This window comes from Lepisosteus platostomus, chromosome 2 (genome assembly GCF_059453375.1).
Source record: "Lepisosteus platostomus isolate fLepPlt1 chromosome 2, fLepPlt1.hap1, whole genome shotgun sequence".
In the NCBI taxonomy this organism is placed as follows: Eukaryota; Metazoa; Chordata; class Actinopteri; order Semionotiformes; family Lepisosteidae; genus Lepisosteus; species Lepisosteus platostomus.
In genome coordinates this window covers 4435247-4456551 of record NC_142612.1, presented here as the reverse complement: position 1 = coordinate 4456551, position 21305 = coordinate 4435247, and the positions used below count along the sequence as shown (strand labels likewise).

Sequence of the window (21305 nt, the reverse complement as noted above, 5' to 3'; positions counted from 1 at the left end):
TAGAAATCCCCTTCAACATTATAGTAGCTGAAGGCAAATTTAAAAAAACTCCCCAAATGGAAAGCTGTAGGCTTGGTTAGCATTGCTACTTCACAGAGCTGGGGCCCTGGTTCAATTACTGGGGTGCCATCTGTGTGGTGTTTGGATGTTGTTACGAAGCGTTCTTCAGGACCCTATGCAGACAGCACAATCTGGAAGGGAGCGAACAGACACAGGGAGGAGACGAGGAGCTGGGCTGGTTGACGAACATGGGGGCGTGACAAGTGTGCACTAGTGCTCAGGGGGGCGTGGTCCATGCAAACAAATCTGAGGGAATCAAGGGGGAAAACCAAGGCGAAGTCCAAAAGTCCAAAAACCAGGATATCGAGAAGAGACAACACGACAAAAGTTAAAAACCGGAGAGGGATCCAGTGCAAGGACGGGGTATAAAAACGGGTAAAGGGACCAGGCGCTCCAGGTCCCTGACTCGGCTGGTTCAGGATGCCGATAGGAGGCCTATGCCCTCGAGCCACGGACTTGGGCAACTCGGTGGTAGGTGGGCCTCCGGGCGTCCGTGTTCCAGTACAGAGCCCCGAACAGAGTGAGCGTCTGGCTCGTAAGGTGGGCTGAATAGGTGCACAAAATCAACTAAAATGTGAAAGAGCCGGAGCACCCTTAAGAGGGAGGGATTACAATCGTGACAGATGTTCTCCCTGTGTTCACGTGGTTTTTCTCTGGTTGCTCCGTTTTCTTCCCACAGTCCAAAAATATGCTGGTAGGTTAATTGGCTTCTGGGAAAATTGGCCCTGATGTGAGTCTGTTTGTGTCTGTGTGTGTGCCCTGCAATGGAATGGCGTCCCATTCAGGGTGTATCCTGCCCTGCGCCCATTGCTGGCCAGGATAGGCTTTAGCTCCCCTGTGACCCTGAATTGGCTGAAGCACTTACAAAAGGGATGTAATGGACGGATGGAATATGAAATCAATTAGCCTGTGATTAGGAGTGTGGCTGGAGCAAAAACTAGAAAACACAGTGGTCCCAAAGGCAGGCCGTATACTGTCAGGCATTCTCGTAGTAGCTCTTAGTGCTTCATGTGACCAATTAGGTAAATCCAACCAAGTCATTGAAACAGCAAACCTAAGTGAAAGGAAGCATTTGGCACAGGTTTCACATTAATTTCAAACTTTGTTCAACTATGTAAGATCTGAAAGCTTTTTAAAAATACAAGCAAATACAGTAGTTCAAAGTAAGAGCTTAATGAACCAACAAATTTCAGTTGGAATGGAAACCAGGAGGGTAATTCCAAGAAAGGAGATGGAGTGTGTATTCTTAATTATCCTTCACAAAGAGCAGTATTATGTGAGGGAAGCCAGAAGAAGACCACAATTATCAATTACAGGAGAAGTAATAGCTAAAAAACACAACAGTGGTAATATACAGTAAGAGATCAACTGAAAGACAAGGTGGGATCAATTGTTCAAATGTCCAAGGCTAATTGTTTCCTATCTAACACTCAGCTTGGCTCTAATTTAGAATTTACATTCAATCTCACACTATCCAAAGAGATGTGATGCAGAACCTTGTTCAAATGACTAAACTGTCATGGTTACCTGAGAGCAGGATGCCATGATGTCATCTTTAAAAGAGGTTTCTCTCAGGAAAAAACAGACAAATGCAGCTGTCAAGTGAAAAAACAGTGCTCTTTATTTTATAGTAAAGTAAAGAAATAATCAAACTAAAAGCCACAATGAAACAAAAGCCTAAGCTCCTCTTTGAGCTCTAACTAAGCATCTTCCTGTTCCCTTTCTTCAACAACTAGACAGTTAAGCTGCTTACATGCTCCAAAAGTTTCTTCCAAAACTCTTTCATAGTCTCACTCTGAGGCTCTACCAAAAGTTCACTCATCGAATGCTTCCTTCCCTTCTCCATTGATGCAACAACCCAGAGGATCTGATATCTTCCCCAGACATCAGATGTAAATAAGCAACCTGGAAGCCTTGGTTTCCTGTTTTAAAATGTCACCCGACCAATTGTCTTCTAACATGCGAGGTAATTTCCTGTCACCTCCTTACAATATGTCTTTCAATCCACCTAACCATGACTTAGTCTAGACATGATTATGGCATATTCCAGTCTCAATCTGTCTTCCAAAAATCTTTTGTAATATTTGTTTTTCTGCTATTTTGCTATATTGATTGAAGTGAATGTTTTGTTCAAATATTAATTTAATCAATGTTCTTTATGACTGACAGAAAAGTCTGTCTTTTACCATGAGAAAGTTGCTAGAGAATGCTAAAGAAGGTTGACTTCCAAGGTTGGAATTTTAGAGTCTTCTTCTTTTCAGGTCCCTGTTGCAGACTTTCTTTATTATTCATTTGATCAGCGTTGGAAATGAGATGTTCTGCTGAACTGAGAAACCATTGATTGAATTTCTGATTATCTGTAAGCAAAGAAGAGTTAAGCAAGATAACATAACTTCTACTTGTTCTTAAGGATTTTGAAGTGAGAGAGCAGTGAGTTAATGATGAGTTTTACCTTTGAGACAATGAAAAAAGAAGAAAATACACTTTAGAATGTTATCCTTACTTAATGTAATACCTCTATATGTAATGCAGTACACAGTCATGTAACAAATGTATGGTTCTCTTTTTCACATTTGTTTCTGTGATTTGTGTTAGTTGCTTTTGCTTCTGGACACTGGGGATGTCTGACATGGCAAAGTAAACTTTTTCTTTCTGGATCAATATGTTTTTCCCCCCTCACAACCACAAAAGGCCAATAAGCGTTAAACACAATCACATTATGCTTTTTAATTGGCTCCTACAATTGAAAAAAAATACTCACTGGGTAATGTCATCAAGGACACCAAGTACTTGTGCAGTACAAACTGGATTGCTCAGTTAAGAATAACCTATTGTAATCAGCAGTCAACTAGGAAGTTCATAAATCCAGCCAGACCATCAGACAGAACACTTGCATACAGTACATGTGGAAACACACCAGGACAATTTAGAGATGCTAGTTAACACAGCAGCTGTGTGTTTGAGCATGTGAAGGAAACCCACACAAACATAGGAGGCATCCTAATCTGAATTTGGACCCAGGAATTCTCAGGCAAAAGAGCTAAGCAGCCACACCACTGGGTAAAACTGAGGTCAAAAAGGTTCAGGACAATCTGTGTGTTGGGTGATCTTTGTCTCACTGTTCTTCCAACCACTGTTCATCACTGTTCATTTCATTTAAATTGTCAGCCTTAGCAAACATACAGTAAGTAAAACGAAAATAAAAACAATTAACTCATTGCAAATAACCCCTTTCAGGCTGGTTTCAGACAATTACACAGCACACAAACTGCCCTCGTTAAAATTACTAACTGATGGCAGCTGATTCAAGTGCTTTATCTATCCTAACTTTTCTAGACCTATAGTAAGTGCTGCTTCTGACACTCTTTTTCATGATATTTTACTCACCTGTCTGGAGACTGTGTTTGGAGTTTCTGACATCCCATTTCAGTGGTATCCCACTATGCTGAATCACAAATGACACACAATGTTTTCAAATAATTAATCATATACTCATTTATTAGTAATTTTAATCAAAATGTGAATGTTCAAACTGAAAAAGGTAAACAAAAATCAAGAAAAAATGTGATTCTTAAAAACAAATGAAGCAAGTCACTACTAGAGCTGATTCACTGAAGTCTGTAAACAAACTGTATTAAATTAAATATCAGGTAAATGATCATGATATAAACTACTCCATTTACCCCAAACTGTCATGGAGAGAAGGAAGGAGAGGGAGGTGAAGGAAGTCCAAGAAAATGCACAGCATACATTCCCCTGAAAGAAAATTCCACTGAAAATTTCCCCCTGAAAGTAAATACAACATATCAAGTGTTAATTAAGAATTACTAGTACTTCATTTCTGCTCACATTGCTTTCCATGGGAAGGTGTGAGTGAGTGTATAATAAATCTGGACTTTTATGAAACTCAATGTAAAGATATTAACTCAGTAATTGTTATTGATAGATAGTTGCTGTTCTTGCAGGAAACTGAGGACTCTGTGCAAGCCAAACGAGCAGATGTGGAAGCTATCCTGTCGAGAGGTCATCAGCTATACCAGGACAAACCAATCACTCAGCCCATAAAGGTAATGCATCTTTTCGCAAGGGAAAAAACAAGGTACCGTGTGTGTGCACCTGAGCTACTCTGCACTGTACACCTTTCAGACTTTCCAATCAATCAGCACTAATCAAATAACAAGTTCATGGCCATTTACTTTCACTAAACATTATAATTATCATTGGGCATAATGATTAAAGCCTAGGCCTTCATTTTCCTGTCTGGGTGTGCACACTATGCTTGAAACAGCATGGCATTGAGCTGCACAGTGATAATTATCCCAGCAGCTACTCATTGATGTTATTCTTTGTTTGTTTATCAATTACGCAGCAGACAAGGTGGGTGGCTCATTAGCTTGGGGAGATCATCAAAGAAAGTCCACAGGTGATTTACGCAGGGGGTCACAAAATTACACAGATGATGGTATGCTCCAGTCTAAATCCAGTTACACTCACAGTTTTATGAGAAATGCAGCCTTGTAAAAGTTGTTAAAAAAGGGAAATGCAACCTCGACAAAAGACTGAATATAATTTCAATTGTCCTGCTCTGCCTTAAAAAAATGGAATTGTGACTCATTCAACACTTACCCTTGAGCTTATTCGGAAAGTATTGTAAAATATGGTCCATTGTAAATATCAGAAAATTATGCTTCCAGTTTCTTGATATACAGTACACTTCAAATAGCACAGATGAGATTTGCAGTGCGGTGTATCATCTGAGAATCGGTGCGAATTGCTCTTATTCAGCAGCTGCTCACAGTTAAGGAGGGTTGGTCTGGGAGGCTCATCCACGATTTCAGTCACCGCTGGGATCCATTCTTCCAAATGGAATGGATGGCCCTGGGTTTTAGACCTGGTCCATGACATTCTTTTCTTCCTATCCAACTTCTCCTTCACCTGAAACTCTGTGATACCTGCAGTAGACTTTTCTTCTGTTTGAGACAGTCCTGGGCAATAGTCTACCATGAAATGGTGCATGTCTTCATTTTGGCCTTTGGGATATCCTTGAATCACTTTCCCTGAGAGAATATCTGGAGTCAGGTCTTCTGAAGATAAGACTACCCAGTCAAGTTGATATTGGAAGATCATCAACTCAATCCTCCTGGTGTTTATTTGAGAGAGGACAGTAATGATGGTGCATATGCTCTCCAGCTGTTTTCAATAATAATTGATTTCATTTACATGTCTACTCCTGTCTAAAACAGTTTATACAGAGCTGTAGACCCACTGGACCAACCAAAACCACACTACACAGCAGATATTTGGAGAGGTGATGAAGTGCTTCAAAAGATAGTATCCCTGAGCAGCTGTTGTGCTTATAATTAAAGTAAGAGGGGCGTTCAAGATGTTAGGTAGGCAAGAATTTGCTGGCTTAGAATTGTATTTCACTAGCACCCAGAGGATAACATTGCTAGTATTTAGTAAGCTTGAGAAGTGCCATGGGATCTTTAAAGACCAAGCAGTCAAAAATCTCATTTTAATATCTCTTAAAGCACAATGTCCTGAGTCACCATACAAGGGCATTAATTTGGAAATTCAGATCCAGAGAGAAGAGTGCCTCCTACTATCCCACCCACACCAATTACAGTAGAAAATAGTTTGCCTTTAGAAGTCACTCATCCCAGTGGTGACCAAGCCCAATCTTGCTTGGCTTCAGAGGTCCATAGGCAGTAGTGATGGTACTTTGATTGTGTGGTAGGGTGAGTTATGTCCATACAGTATCTCAGTGCCTTACAGTAGGGCTGGGAATCCAACTGCTGATAAACCATGATTTTGGTTTTAGGTCTGATTTTGTGTTCTTCAAACATTCTTTTCCTCAGGCAAGCGGAAGCTGAGCTTGCACATATGACTTGATGCATTTCTTTGTTAATGTCAGCTTTCTTTGAGCAATAGATTTTGAGCTGGAAGGAATGTTCTCCAAACTCTCACTACTGTATGAATCTGAATTGCCAGAGTTGGAGACTGCTCATTGTGAGCTTCTTGATGGAGGACATTAATCTTCTGAGTGTTTTACTCATAAGTTTCAGTAAGGATCAACAGTTCTGAGTTAGCAAACAGTACAGCATCATCAATCTACTGGAGCTCAATGACTTAAGTCGTTGCGTTTGAGTTGGCTGAGGTTAGCAGCTTACCATCTATTTGGTAGTTTAGCTCCTCTGTGACTGTAAGTTGTTCATGGTTAGATGTAAAGACACAGACTTGCATGCCTCCTGTTGTAACATGTTGTAACAGAGAATCTGATGAATGAGAATCACTACTCCTTCTATTTTATAGAGCAGACTGATATTGGTGACAAATTACAAAGGGAATCCATATTTCAGAAATTTCTTCCAAATCACTACATCATTAACAAACAGCTAAGGCTTTGGTGATGTCAGAGACGAGCATATAGAGAGGTGTACAGTATTTTGTTCACAACAAAACAAGAGTGTAGAAGGAACTATTCATTTATATTGGAGTGTTCTCACTTTTACTTTTCATTTTTTCACAACAAGGCAATTCTTCAGTAATTTCCACAGTCAGATTTATCTTCCTTCTTGAAGATTGTCACAATCATGATCTCTCTGTGGTCATCTGGTATTTCTAATATTTCTTTTTTATACCAGTTTATGAAGAGGAGAGCTTGGAGCTTAGATGTTACTTCATCAAAGGTTGGAGCAATGCTCAAAGGTTGAGGAATGGAGTTGAGAACACTCTAATCAAAAACAGAGTCTCAAGTGAAAAGGTCTTCATAATCATTTCTCCAGGGATAGGTTCTTGGTGTTCAAACTGTAGATGGCTTTTCTGTCCCTAAAATGGTCCCACAGATTTTGAATATCAGTGAGATATGGAGTCTTGTCTTAGCAGTTCATCAGTTTTTTAATATTAATATACCTATATTTATACCTTAATTTTTTATTAATTTATTAATTTTATTAATTTTTGCTTGAATATTATGGTGTTCAGAAGGCCTTGGACTTTTGGCCTACAGTATAAACTCAAAGACTTGAGTCTTAAAGACAAAATAGTGTTTATGTGTCCTAGTTGTTTAATCTAAGTTTAAGAGCTCTGAAGATGGTGGACCTGAGGGCTAACAATCTTCCACTGTTGCTGGTTAGAAATGGAGAAACTGAAGGAAGCAGTCTCTCTGGGCTGGGTGAATCCTTCTACAGTGTATTATCTTCAGCCAGCACTACGTTTGCATCAACTGTCATCTGAAAGAAGGTTTTTTCATTGTTAAAAAGGCTCGCTATACATTAAAGACTTCATGGAAACTGCAGTTCAGTAATGAGAGATAATTATTAACTCATCATTGTAAGCGCAACACACCCAGGCTATAAGTAAAACTTCCTACTCTGTTCAGTCTCAGCTCAGCGGGCTGGGTTATTCCTCACCTCATTTTGCACTTTTTGTCAACAGATATACATTTGAAAGTGAAGTCCTTATGGGTCGACATCTACAGTGCAGCACACTGTTGCTCTTATTCCCCACACCATAATGACACCCGTCAATAAACTGAGATTCGGTTTAGAGCTGAATACAGTGCAGGCTGTGCTGCCAACCAAGCAGCGTCCCATTTAAAGAGGTGATCTTCCCAGAGCCCCTGCTCTCCAGCTCCTGAAATCTACTCACTGCCGTTGCATCCATCTCTCCTAAGAAAGCAGCTTGTCCACGGAAAGGACCATGGCAACCTGGAGCCTGTCCCCAGAGCACAGGATGCACCAAAATGCTAACTACAGTCATGTGAGAAAAAGCATACAGCACGGGCTCTTGCTTTTGACATTAGAACTTTTTCTTCAAAGTTCGCAGTCCTATTTAATATACCTGCCCATCATTATTAGAATTCCTTTTCTGATAAATGTCAAGCGATAGATGCTTTGACTGTGTTTCAGATTATATTTGCCAATTTCACATCATTAGGCCTGAATAACTTAACTGCCCTGCCAAATCATACCGTTCGCTCCCCTGGTGTCAGTGCGTTTGCTTCACCGCTTTATTATTTCTGATTTAATGAAATCCATTTTGGTACCCCGACATTTGTTCCCTAGTTTTTGCATAATGTAATTGCCATGGACAAGAAGACAAGAGGTCAATTACAATCTGCCAGCTACCATTTCCTCCGATAAGACTGTGAAATGACAGCATCATTAGTCATTTTTTTCACTTACAGTCACTCACCGTTAGGCACGGTAAATTTGCACCTTGTGAAATATTTTTTCCATATTTTCAACTTTAAACCCCTTTTTGTTTTACTCCATCTAGAATTTATTTTTACTTTCCCCCCTTCGGAAAATCACATACTGCATAAAGCACTCTTATGTCAAGAGTGATGTCAAACTCAACAAAAGTACTAATTCAGAGAAACCAGTAAGTCACACTCATCATCTCATAAAAACAGTTTTAAACTTGGCACTCCTTTTGTGATTATATTTAAAATTAAAACTTAAATTAAAATGTCATTTAAAATATTTTTAAAGAGATGCAAACAAAAAAACACCAGTTTCATGATGTTGTTTTATTGTACAGGCTTTGACATTTAGTTTGGATCCAAATCACAGTCACTGTATTGGTAACCACATTAGGATTTCAGGTGTGATGTTTATTTCCTCAGGATACTACAACCAAAAAAACAAGAATCAATCATCAAATGTGCACGTTACAATACTTATTGTTGTGTGCCAGGTGGGGTATCTCTTTCATAGGGATTGATTTGTAAAACCAAGTAGTTTTTGAAACTATGGTCTCAAGTAGTTGTCTTCAAGAGGTAATACTTCCTCAGACAGAACTCAGAACACTGTTATGTACAACAAGTTGTCTATTAGCAATGCTGAGTGATTGTGTGTTGAACGTCGGTTGAAGTCTCCAGTGGCATATGGTGTTATTTTGCCTTTATGGGCATTTAAACCACATTTAAATTAATCATTCAAACAAGTGCTAGATTATGACTAGTGTTTGATGGCTTGGGCCCATGTGATGAGTCTGGAAACAGAGTGGGAGACAGCGTAAATGTAGTGCTTTTGGCCCTTCCAGACTGGGCACCTTGAGGAGGGTATACAGTATATCAGTATAATATCCTTGACAGTGTTGACTGTGTATCTCATTCTGCAAGCTGCACAAATAATACGATAACATAAGTAGCGCAAAAGCTTTATGTTATCTTAATTCATTTATCCACAATGTAATTTAAGAAGTTCACTTTCCTCATGGTAGTAAATGATAGGCTTTTTGCGTCCATGTGTGTTATTTTAACACTGTAATGGATCAGTAAAACTCTAAAAGTCAGAGATATGTAGGAATGAGATTAGTTTTAATTGCTTTTTTCCATGATGATTCCCGGATTGGTATTATCTTGGCCTCTTCAGGCAGATTCTCCTTCTCTGATGGGAATTGGCCGTTATTGAGTTTCAGTTCATAAATACAGATACTTTATTATCTGGTGTCTAACAAAACAATCAGGGATTACATTTACTGCTTATTTATATGTAATTGAGGTTCCATAAAGACGGAATTTGTTTGTTTATTGAATTCCCTTGTGCTACATAATGTGAAGAAAACTTCACGATCATTTATTTTCACATTTAAATTTCGAGTCATTGTTGGCTCAACAATACTTCAAGAAAAACTTTTTTTTTAATTTCAATTAATTTACAAATATTCCTGCTGTGGTTGAATTGCTCTGCAAAAATGTACAAAACATTATGAGAAGGTAGTGGCATTAGACCTGACAATCGAGAGTGGTGCTAAAGTTTTGATTTTTCAAGGTTTTGTGTTGTTTGAAAAGCTGCTTTGAACTAAAAAGTCCACAGGTGAAAAGTACAGCCTGATGTACTACAATGCGACTGTCGGAATGGAACAATGGAGCTGTAGTTCACTGTAAATTATATACAGTATAGTTATGCCATTTACTGTATATCCATCCATCCATTTTCTAACAGCTTTTTCCAATTCAGGGTCGCAGGGGACCCTTTCTCAGCAAGGCAGTGGCTGCAAGGCAGGATACAGAGACACAAATACGCACACACACTCATACCACGACTAATTGCCCTGAGTCCAATTTAACATACCAGTATACTTTTGGACTATGGCAAGAAACCAGATCACCCAGAGGAAACCGCCACACAAACACTGGGAGAACATACAAAGTCTATACTGATAGAACCCAAGTCTGGAATTGAACCCGGGGCCCCAGCAATGCTGACCGCTGTGCCACTGTGCCCCCTCCATTTATACCCTTTTTCATTAAAATAGACCCAGGTTTGTTCAAGGATCCTCCTTATTTCTCTAATAAGCTCCTTGTGAACTATATATTAGTTCTGCATCCTTATTGTACAACTTAGGCGTAACAAGGAAGAAGTCACAATGGCAGGCAACATAATTCAATACTATTAATTTAAACATATTTTAAGGATTTGTGAGGTTTTTTTTTCTAAAAGCAGCAGCAGCATTCAAATATCAGGGAAGCCAGGTGACACTGGTGATGAGCTCCCTTCTGAGGTTCGATGAAAATGTCTTCCCTGAAACCTGAGACCATGTTCTCAGCCTCGGAAGTGGATTTCATGATGACATGCATCAGGAATCGATTGAAAATGATGTCTCTGGCCTCTGAACTGTCCCCGTGAGGACGAATGTGCTAAGGCTGGTGACCAAAGATCAGATGCTCCTGCAGCTCTTTCTGACCTGTACCTCTGGCCAAGGGGAAAACAGAAAAAGTTTATGCTGAAGTGGCCTGTGTGAAATTAATCATAACCCAACTATAGTGATTTTCATCACACGTTGACTTTTTTTTTTACAATTTTGTTGTTGTTGCTTTATCAAGATGCTTTATTAGGACACAGCCTGCCCATTTTTGTCAATAGTCCATGGGTAACAAATGTATTGGACCAGTGGGCCAGAACTGTTAGACGAATGGGCTGTCAGAGAAATAAGCTGTCTGAAAAACAGACATACTGTAGACATAGAACGTGGTGGAGTGATCTGCAGCAATGACAGGACTTGTTCTTAGAGTGTGTATGGCTAAAATAAGTCTTTCGTGATTTTGGATGACGTTTGTGGTGAAGGCCAGAATGTGCATTTTAATTTCACCTGCCACTAATTACTGTATAAACCGAGTTATAAACTGGTGTGTTAGAAGGTATGCCTACAAATACTTCTGTTCTGCTTCTGAATTTCTTCTTAGTATCAAAATCCCTGGGTTGGAAATAGTTTTTAATTGCAACTTTTCTTTTTTCTTATAATAAAGATTATATGTATTGTCAAAAATGGTACTAACTGATATGTCAGATCGTTGTTTAACCATTTTTATTTGCTTGTAATTCAGTAAATCTGCTTTTATCACATTGAATTTAATAGCAATTTTCATTTGTCAGTTACATGTTTATTCGCTACTTTCACTGTCTTCTAATTTATTTATCAGTTGTATTCATGGTGGCTTTCACAATGTACACAAGAGTGTACAGTTTCTCAGTAAAATCATTATTACTTATTAAAATAATTATTTTTTGTACTTTTGTAATTATGATACACTTAATAGTTGAGAGAAAATTAATCTAAATGTCAAAGAATGTGGTACAGATATCAGGGTATCTAATATTTCTCTGTCATTGATACCAGGTAAAGCTTGAAGACCTCAGTTCAGATTGGAAAGCAATCCACATCCTGCTCACACAGTTCAAAGGCAAACCCGATCCCATTGCAGCTGGTGAGTGATCCTGGTTGTTATTTTTGTTGCTGTGATGGTGTGTTATTCCTTAAAGATTTGTGAGTAAAATATATTTCTGTGATTCTTTAACTAGTGGGTTTTAAGTGCTTTGCACAAAGCTGAAAGATAAACGTTACAAGTTTTCTGCTGTGTCAGAACACCCCTGATTACAGTGTATTCTATTGGTGCTGCAAGGAACTTACTTGGTTTTGTAAGGAACTGCAGGTGACATTGTAAAACTTCTAATGACATTCATTAAAAAGGCAGAAAACATGAACAGAAGTAGAGAACAATTGGGAGCAGCAAATTTAATCAAACCTCAATGAGCAATCTGTTGCTGTCATTAAAATGAATGTTACCATGAGTGCAAAAACTTTGGAGTCCACTCCAGAAAAGCTTAATGGTGACTTTCAGGCTAATTTTGACAGATGTTCCCAAGTTTTTTTTATTCATGTTAACTGTAACAGTCTGTTATGTGAAAGAACACTTAAAAAGTATAAATGTATGAGGTGAACAAAAGTTAATAAGCTATGTTTTCAAAATAACCTTTTCAGCTGTTTTTTTTTAAATTAAAGAATAGTATTTTACCTACTGTAAAGTATGTAAAACACATTTTAATAATTGGTTTTTTAAAGGTTTATTCCAATGTTGTGGTTGTGGAACTAACTGAAAGTTTATTTAGCCAATATGCAGGGAACTGTACAGTTTTTTTGTCTTTATCCCACTAGGTAAAGCTTTGTGATAAATTATTTATATTCTCTTTCTAATACATGTTATTCACAAAAGGGCCTTGGGAACTAATGTGAAGAACTACAATGAGCTCTGTCCTTTGCATTTGGTAGTTGGATGGCAAGAGTTGAGTGGTTATAATGATACATACGGTAGTGTCTATTAGCCCTCATTCAAACGTGAATTTTATACGACGTTGTAAATCTAAGAGTGGAGGAACACCAAACTAGGTAAAGAAGAAGAAAAGAAGAAAAATATTCTGTTTGCTGTCTTACCTCAGCCTGCAGCCACAGGCACATGTATTTGAGACATAAACCCAGCCAGTGTGAGTCATGCGGTTTGGAAAACTAACACTGAAAACAAGACCTGTTTCTAATTGTTTTATAATTATTCTCCCTTAAATCACAGCATACTTTAAAACAGTGATAGCTCTTTATGCAGCTCTTCAGCTAATAATGCAGCATGCCACATACTGCATTTGCATTTTCATTTCCACTTTCCTGGTGTTTCTTAGCTATCTTTTTTCAATTAAATGTGGCTTACTAATCTCTCTCATAGCTATTATGTTAGAAGGCAATCCGTGGAATTATGTTGAATACATTTTGGGAAAAACCATCAAAGTGTTCTCTGCTTATTGCTTAAGGCAAACGTATGCGTCCCTCATGCATAGAATGCTTTTAGAGTTTGGGGAAAAATAACATTAATAAGCAGAAGGTAGAGAAACTAATCTTGCTAGTGTGTTTTACAGTTCTGAATTTAAAAAGTTTTCTGAATGTTACTGAAGTTGCAAGTTGAGCAAATAAGATGTCAAGTATAAACGGTATAAAATGTATCTGTAAAGAGCAACAGATATGCAGTGGTATTCTTAATTTGGGAGCTGCATATGGAATGAATAATGCAAGAAGTATAGGCACTGGATTCTGTATTTGTATTGATATCTTACACAATTTATCTGCACTACGGTTTATCACCAATACCAATAAGAAGCAGAACAAATAGGAGTGAAGGACCCATGAAGCCATATTAAATTTTGTTTCTGGTTTGTTTATGTAGTACTGCTGCACATTCTCAAAACAGAAATGTATGAATTCAACAGATCTTTTACGTATATACGTCTGTTTTGGGCATATTAGCTTACATTATAGTTCATTACAAATTTTAATGAAATAACACTGAGGGATGGCACACAGGATAATGAAAATGTGTTGGCAGAACAGGAGTATGCTTTTTTTTTATTGCTCCCTGTTTAACATCCTGTGGTGGTACTCTGAATTCAATCTCTCACCGTTTGATTGGAGATGTTTCAAGGTCAAGACCCAGTTTTGTGCAAAGTTTTATTTTGCACTGAGGCTGACAGACACAAGCTGAAAGACAAACTTGTCTAATAAAGCTTTCAGATTCAATTTGCTAGCTGCACATAGGCGGGGAATATCTCTGGAGGTCACCCTCAGCGTGTGCTGTGGTGCCAGCTGAGAGCATTATTAAAAACAGACGAGCCTTAAAATTGACATTGGGCCTCTGAGACCCAACAGGTGTATTAATATCATTTGAAGAGTTTGTCGATAACACCTATTTACACAGGAGACTCGCTTGTGTTGTGCTGTATACGCAGTTATGTTTCTCTAAAAGAACAGATGGGAGGATTGATAGAGTGGCATTTTGACAGAAGGTTATCATTTAAATCGTTGTCAGGAGAGTGATTTTTACAATTCAGGATGTAACTAATTATTTTTCAAAGACTTTATTTAGCAGGCATAAAAAATGCAAATCATAGGTCATTGACTTAAATGTTTTTACAGATTTGTACAAATAGGAAACATCAACACAAGGTAAAAACAAGACACCACTCTCATCTGCATTATGAAAATATATAACATCATTCCACATTTTCAAAAGGGGAATCTCATGTTTTATTCCAAGCTTGGAACTTCCACAGAGCTGAACACAGATAGACATGCACAGATAGACACAGATAGAGACAGATAGAGACAAATAGAGACAGATAGACTGTCCTTTTTTATTTCAATACAATTTATTTAGTTTTAGAGTGTTTTTCAAAAAAATATTAAATAGTGTATATATGCCAACCACTTTTATTGTTTTATTGCTATGATGGAAAAATCCAGTGTAAAAACTATAATGAAACTAATTTTCCAGTGTTATGGAACAGTTGTTTACTACTTGGTGATCAGTGACTTGGTGATTGGTGATCGTATGTAAAACGCGTCTGGCATTCATTGTGAATTCACAAACATCTCTAAATATCTATGTCTGTTTAATGTTTAAATGTCTTGACTTGGAAGAACGATGAAATGTGTTGATGTGGCCTAAATGTGTATCCACACAAGAAATACCCAAACACTGGAAATAAACACTGTAATTAAAAGCACCTCAGATGAATTGCCTATTAAAGGTACATTAATATCATGCATGTGCTGTGAAAAGATTTGACACAGTAAGTTGCACTACAAAACTGAATTGTTTTTGTACCTGGTATTTACTGCAGACATTCATCTCTCATTGGCTCAGCACTCAGTCACCTGAAACTGCTGGAGTACCTCATTTCAAACCTGTCAAATATGTTTTGTTGAGTATTGCAGTTTTTTCCACCTCTACTTTCTGTTATTATACATTGAACCGTGATATTTTATGACGTTGAATGCACATCAGAAGCGCAGAGACCTGCCATATGAAAATCTGTGCCAGATGTTAAGCTCTATGCTGATCACTGTAGACAGAAACGGTGCTCTTTCTGATGACATGGTCTATCTGAGGAGAACAAAAGGGCTGCTACTTATTTCACATTTGCCAAATATCTTACGAGAACAATAAACAGTTCTCCGGCTTTCGGGTGTGGTCATCCTAAATGGGCAGAATCCAGATAAAACAAAGAAAGCTACAGTACCTTTGCGAAAAGTTGTTTGTTCTTTTTGGGCTTAAATCTGCACTGCAATCGTGAGGGGAAATGTAATGTTTGAATTTATTTTAATGAAAGCACGATGTTGATACCCACATTAAATGAGCATGAACACTGTGAAATAACTTTCTTTCTTTTATTCTTGTTCTTTTACATTAGAATGTATTTGAAAAAATATATTTTTAAAAGACCCTACCGAAGGTAATGGGCCATTGTAGCTAATGGATAGAACAGTGTAACCCGGACAATCTCTAATAGTTCTCTTTCAAGTAAGGTAACTAAGTGATTAGGGATATAAATGGCTTGTAACCTGTTCTTTCCTAATGTAATTAATTCTTTCCTTCAAATTGCTTCTATAGGTCAAACAGTTACCGTAGTGACACAGACCCTGGTTACCAAGGAAACCGTTGTCTCTAAGCTGGAAATGCCATCTTCTCTGCTCATGGAGGTACCGGCCCTTGCTGACTTCAATAAGGCTTGGGCTGAACTCACCGATTGGCTGTCTCTTCTGGATCACATGATCAGAACCCAGATAGTGACTGTGGGAGACCTTGAAGAAATCAATGACATGATTGTCAAACAGAAGGTATGAATACCATGAATATCTAATCACTAGTAAGTAATACCTGCATTGCTGCAGATCATTATATCACAGGCCTTGCATCTGTCTGTTTCTCCAATCTGGCAGACTATACATTTGCTTTCTTCAAAGCTCAGATCTGCTAACAGCACAGTTACCTTGCAGATTTTTCATTACTCACAAATGCCAAGCCTTACATAAATATCTCTTAATTTCCTCTTCTTATTGCCATGTATATTATTGACTTTCAGGTTCAGTTTCAGAATTTGTCAAAGCTTTGAAGAAACAAGTAGGATGAGAAGCAAAGCACCTAAAACATCATGATTTTTTTGTTGTTTTTTTAATTCAAGTCATAATTTCTTTATATGAAGCTAAATAAAATTGCACTGGCCACCCTCCCCAGAAAAAGACCCACAGGGACTGTTCTCTTTGGCAGTCTTGAACAGTATATTTTCCCTTACACGACTGATTGAAATGGAACTGATGTTTGACCCAGTTTACAGTGTGTTGTTTCTTTTGTGAACAATGATCAATATTGTCAGATGCTTGTATTTTAAATGGTACATTCCACTTTACAGATAATGCGGTGTAAATGAGAAGATATATATCTAGGGGAGACCTGTTCGGTATCTGCTGCTCTTATTGCTTTTGTTGTAGCCTTGCATAATAAAGCTCTTCCTTTCTTAGGAATGAGACCCATGTACAGTACCAACCCAGCCCACAGTAATAACAATAGGGCTCTTGGATGTTTCCATGTTTTCTTTTCTCAGTTTAAAACTGCAAAAAAGTCTTGAGAGAGTGTGGCACGTAAAATGAGAAATGAAAACGTGTGCTCTCCGGGGCAGCTGGGCAGGGATGAGGCCTGATAATTCAATGGGGTTTTGTGCACTTGCTCATCAGGACAAAGTGATGGGCACCAGCCTGGTCTCATTGATGTGAAGAGGAGTGTTAAAGACATCATTAGCCTTCAGGTGAACTTTGCCTAAGTGCAGTATTGATGAAACACCTTCCTGGGATGGAGCTGAGAGGGAGAGAGGGGGGGCTCTTCTCAAAACATGGAGAATGAAAAGACATTTGTTAAACAGGTCAGCCCAGCAATTTAGTTCTAAAGAAATTGAATGGTGCCACACTGCCAGTTGTACTTATTGGTCAGATCAGGAGGTTAAACATAAGATGAGGACAAGCTTATTATTTGTTTTGTAAACAAGAAGTGGCTAGTACAGGACCACTCGTGCTGGCTCGTGGTTGTTCACTAAATTAAGTGTAAAATGTAATGGTGGTTAAGCTGTACTTTTGAGAGAGTTTTGGGATTTAACATTTTTCATCCTACGACTGCTACAGTTTAGCATCTGCGTCCTTTTAGATATGTTGTTAGTGATTGTGTTGTTTTGTGCTTTTTTCCAGTTTTATTGTTAATGTAGTAGTAGCATATATTCATGGGCCCCAACTAGCTCTGTTGGTAGAGCGTGAGACTCATAATCTCAGGGTAGTGGGTTCGTGGAGTTGAGAAACCGCTGACAATCTGAAGATTTGAATATGAGGATTTGCAGACAGTTTATCTGGATGTTGTAGTACCACCTACCAGATACGGTCCATCAAATAAGATAATAAAGCAGAACACATTGTTTAATGTAGCTGAGCTTAAGTGCTTCTCAAGAAAAAAAAACATGTAATTCAGACTATATATATATAATATATCCCATATGTATTTATAATTTATTGAGCTTATGCGTGAGTTAAGGTACAGATTTCCAATTTTTTAAACCTTAAACTACCAGAGGTTACAAAACTATGGGTGCTGCCATTCAATAGTGGATGATATGAGTCAACATCTGAATGTGAAGTGTTTTTATAAATATACATACCATTAAGCACTATATACAGAATATTTAAAGCACTATATCAATTTAAAGAATCATAATATTTAACTATTATTACATCAGTAAGAGGGTATGCAGAGTGATCATTTAAAGATGTTTTTTAGCCAAACTATAGAAACCCTATGTAAATTATCACAGGGTGTGAAGTTTAATTCATTTGGCATAATGTTTTTTATTATTTGAAATATCAGGAGAGCCGATTACAGAGATAGACAGTAGAGCAATGAAATGGAACAGGTCTTGCTGTGACATTTAGATAAGTTAAGGCAAGCAAGATGCCGGGGCTATAGGCAATATTTTGTTTTTATTTAAAAGGGAATTGTGGCAGATCTCGATGTTACCAAACATGTCCTTTTTTATTAAACTCAGATCTATTGGAGAGGCCACTGCATTAACAATAATGTCATACTGAGAAAAGCTAGGAGTTGCAATATTAGACTTGTTTTTCAGTAAATGACTTCTTGAACAAGAAAATTTGTCACAAGCAATTTCATCCCTCTGCCTGTTGGGTTAGGCATTCAGAGCTTCTCATGATGACATTTTTTTAAACATGTACTGTTATGAGAATTTTTTACTTTCTAAAATGGACTTGCCCCATTCGTTCTGTTTTATTATTTGTTTATTAAAAGTAGATAATTTTCCCCACTAGAAGGTAGCTTGGTGACATAAATTACTCTTGAGAAACATTTCAGTCATTTGGCTAATATTGCATATTTTCATTCTTTTTTTCTTCATTTTCATTTGAAGAAGAAAAGATCAATTTGAAAATTAATTTCAAAAGCCACTGACAATATAACATTTTCAGTGTATGGTAGTGCTTTACAAGAACAAATGGCTTCAAGCTCTGTGAGCTAATTTTATGAAGCATTTGCTCTTGATCAAGACTCTTAAGTCTGATTTCGATTTGTTCCTTCATTTTATTAAAAAAGAAGTCCAGTGGCATTTGCTGTCAGACTTAATTCTGAATTATTTGAATAAAAGAGTACGAGGGAGTGAAGCCTGAAACAAGTCTGGAACATCCAATTATACAGTGGCACTTTTCTGTACAATACGAAAAGCACATTAGCATCACTAACAGAAATCATCCAGAAGTATAAGAAATTACAAATTAGGGCTCACAACATCGAAGAAGCTGAGAGAAGGAAAAATGGAAGATAAAACCAGACAAGACTGTTCACTCAGAAGCAACCAAGAGTTGCACAGCTATAGGGGCGAGATGTAATCACTGAAAGAGGAGATGAAAGAAACAATTCAAGTGAAGCCAAGAAGCAGAATCCAGAACAATCAACAAGCTTAATTTATTTCGTTGAAGGTATTTTATTTTTTAAGTGAATTAACTAAAAACCAATTAAAAAAATTAGACTTTAAAACTATATCATCTTTATATCTGACTTCTTTTCAAAGGTAGCGGTTTAAAAGGTTTTCTTGTTTTCAACAGCAGTTTACAGCATCATAATTGTCACAATATCTGTGAGGTACCGTATCTCTTTAAAGTTCAAAAGAATGTTTTTCAATAAGAGGGCCCATACTGTAGCTGTAACTTGTGAATCTTTCCATATTTAACACGTTGTGAAGTAAACATGAAGATGTGGGTGGAATGGCGGGACCAGTTGCAGCTGCGAGGATGGTGACGCGTACCCAAGCACAAGAGACCGGAGAGTGGAGGAAACCAGACTGATTGAGGCCTAGGATGCCCCGGGAGAAAGGGAATGTGAAAACAGACAGGCGATAATAATAATAATAATCATAATAATAATAAACTTTATTTTATATAGCGCCTTTAAAGGTGGCTTCTTAAAGCGCTTTACAGGATGACAATAACAATAAATAAGAAGATTTCACAAGATAAGACACAATTACAATTACAACAATACAACAATAACAATAGAGGAACCGTGGAAGGTGGTACTAAGAAGAGCAGAGGGGTGAACGAAGCCCCCAGAAGGAAAGGGGGCCACAGAGATCCGGTAGGCAGCCCTCCACTTAGCCAGGGGTGTAGGCCGGCAAACCCACCAGCCAATGCGCGGGAGAGGAAAACAAGTCTCCTCATGGCGCAGGTGTGCTTTGCTCCAGGGGCTTACTGAAAGCAGGGATCTCACCGAAACCAGGCCAAGCTTGCGCCGTCATCTTGCTCTGCCGGGTATCATTCTTTAACTGAGGCTCCTGGGTGTGAACAGAATCAGATGCCCAGGCATCCTCTGGACCCACTGGGGGAGACATCTGCCAAGGATGAGAGGCAAGGACCTGTCCTGAATGCCTCTCAGCTCTCAGAGCCCCGGGTGTGGGAACGATCCCAGTCAGAACCCAGGAACAAGAATCCTCAGAGAGGCCAAGCTAACAGAGCTGCTTGAGAGACAGGAAGGTGAGAAATAGACAGGGGCCCGAACCAAGAGAGGAAGCCGCCCCAAGGAGGAGCCAGAAGTGCAGCCGAAAAGAGAACAGAGAAAAGAAAATGTTTAAGGGACAGAATTGAACTTAACAAGGCTAGGCTTTGGGTAAGGAGGTGAGGGGCTGCACGGACAGAGCCCTGGGGCGCTGGACAATGGGAGCTGCCTCCTGGATGTGGGACAGAACCATGGGGAAGAGAGGCCAACAGAGAAAAAGTTCAGGGAATCCAGGTCACCATGGAGTCAACTACAGAGGAAGCAGTGCTGTGAGTGAAGTCCTGCAACCAGAGTAATCTGGATCGAAGTCTGAACAGACTACTTCAGCAGCAAGAGGTGGGGGTGGTCAGCTTCCAGCCTGAGGATCTCAACCCTGGGGAATCAGCCCGTCAACAGGAGTTGGGCAGCCTCGGCTACAGAGCGGAATCCTGGGCCAAGCTCCCAGAAATAAAAAGGGACTCTTGGAAATTAAACACCTGATCTGTCAGCCTTTTTTGATGTTTTAGTTGTTCAGCACATTTATTGTTGTATACCCTCTGAAGCATACAGCGCATTTGGCACATGTTGAGTGCAACAAGTCTTTTTGGTGCAGTTACATCTTGCAGTAATGATTGATTATTAAGATACAGTTGAAACAGAAAACCTCCATAGAATGGAGGATCTTCACATGGAGATGCAGCTCAGATGCTATGGTGAAAAGACCTTCAGAGTGTGGAGCTGCTATGTGGAACACTAAGAAACTAAAAGCTCCTTGTTTCTCCTTCTTGAGTTTGTAGTATGCATTTATTCTGCTATCAAAAGTAAAAATATTTGTATTGCAGATAGCTGAAACATTCTACGTTTATGATCTCCCCAGCCTACTGCATGTTTTGTTTTATAGTTTAGTGTTTTCCTGTTTTTATCTTCCATTGTCACCTCATAAAGAATGTGCAAATCCCTCATTTCACAGTATGGGAGAATTTAAATAATGCATGAGCCCCCTTAAGGATGTAGCTTCTGTCTTTCTCAGAAATACTCATTCCAAAGAAACTCACTAAGA

The 21305-nt window shown here is 38.5% G+C and overlaps 1 protein-coding gene across 13 annotated transcripts in view; it reads left to right on the top strand.

Annotated features, from left to right (window-relative positions):
- Positions 1–21305, top strand: part of dmd (dystrophin) — a 728682-nt gene that overhangs the window by 487780 nt on the left and 219597 nt on the right. For all 13 annotated transcript variants that reach the window (XM_088646795.1, XM_088646880.1, XM_088646889.1 and 10 more), the window contains 3 exons: positions 4026–4127; positions 11689–11776; positions 15782–16008. In XM_088646795.1, coding sequence (XP_088502921.1) covers positions 4026–4127; positions 11689–11776; positions 15782–16008 — 417 coding nt within the window. The remainder of the gene's footprint in view (positions 1–4025; positions 4128–11688; positions 11777–15781; positions 16009–21305) is intronic.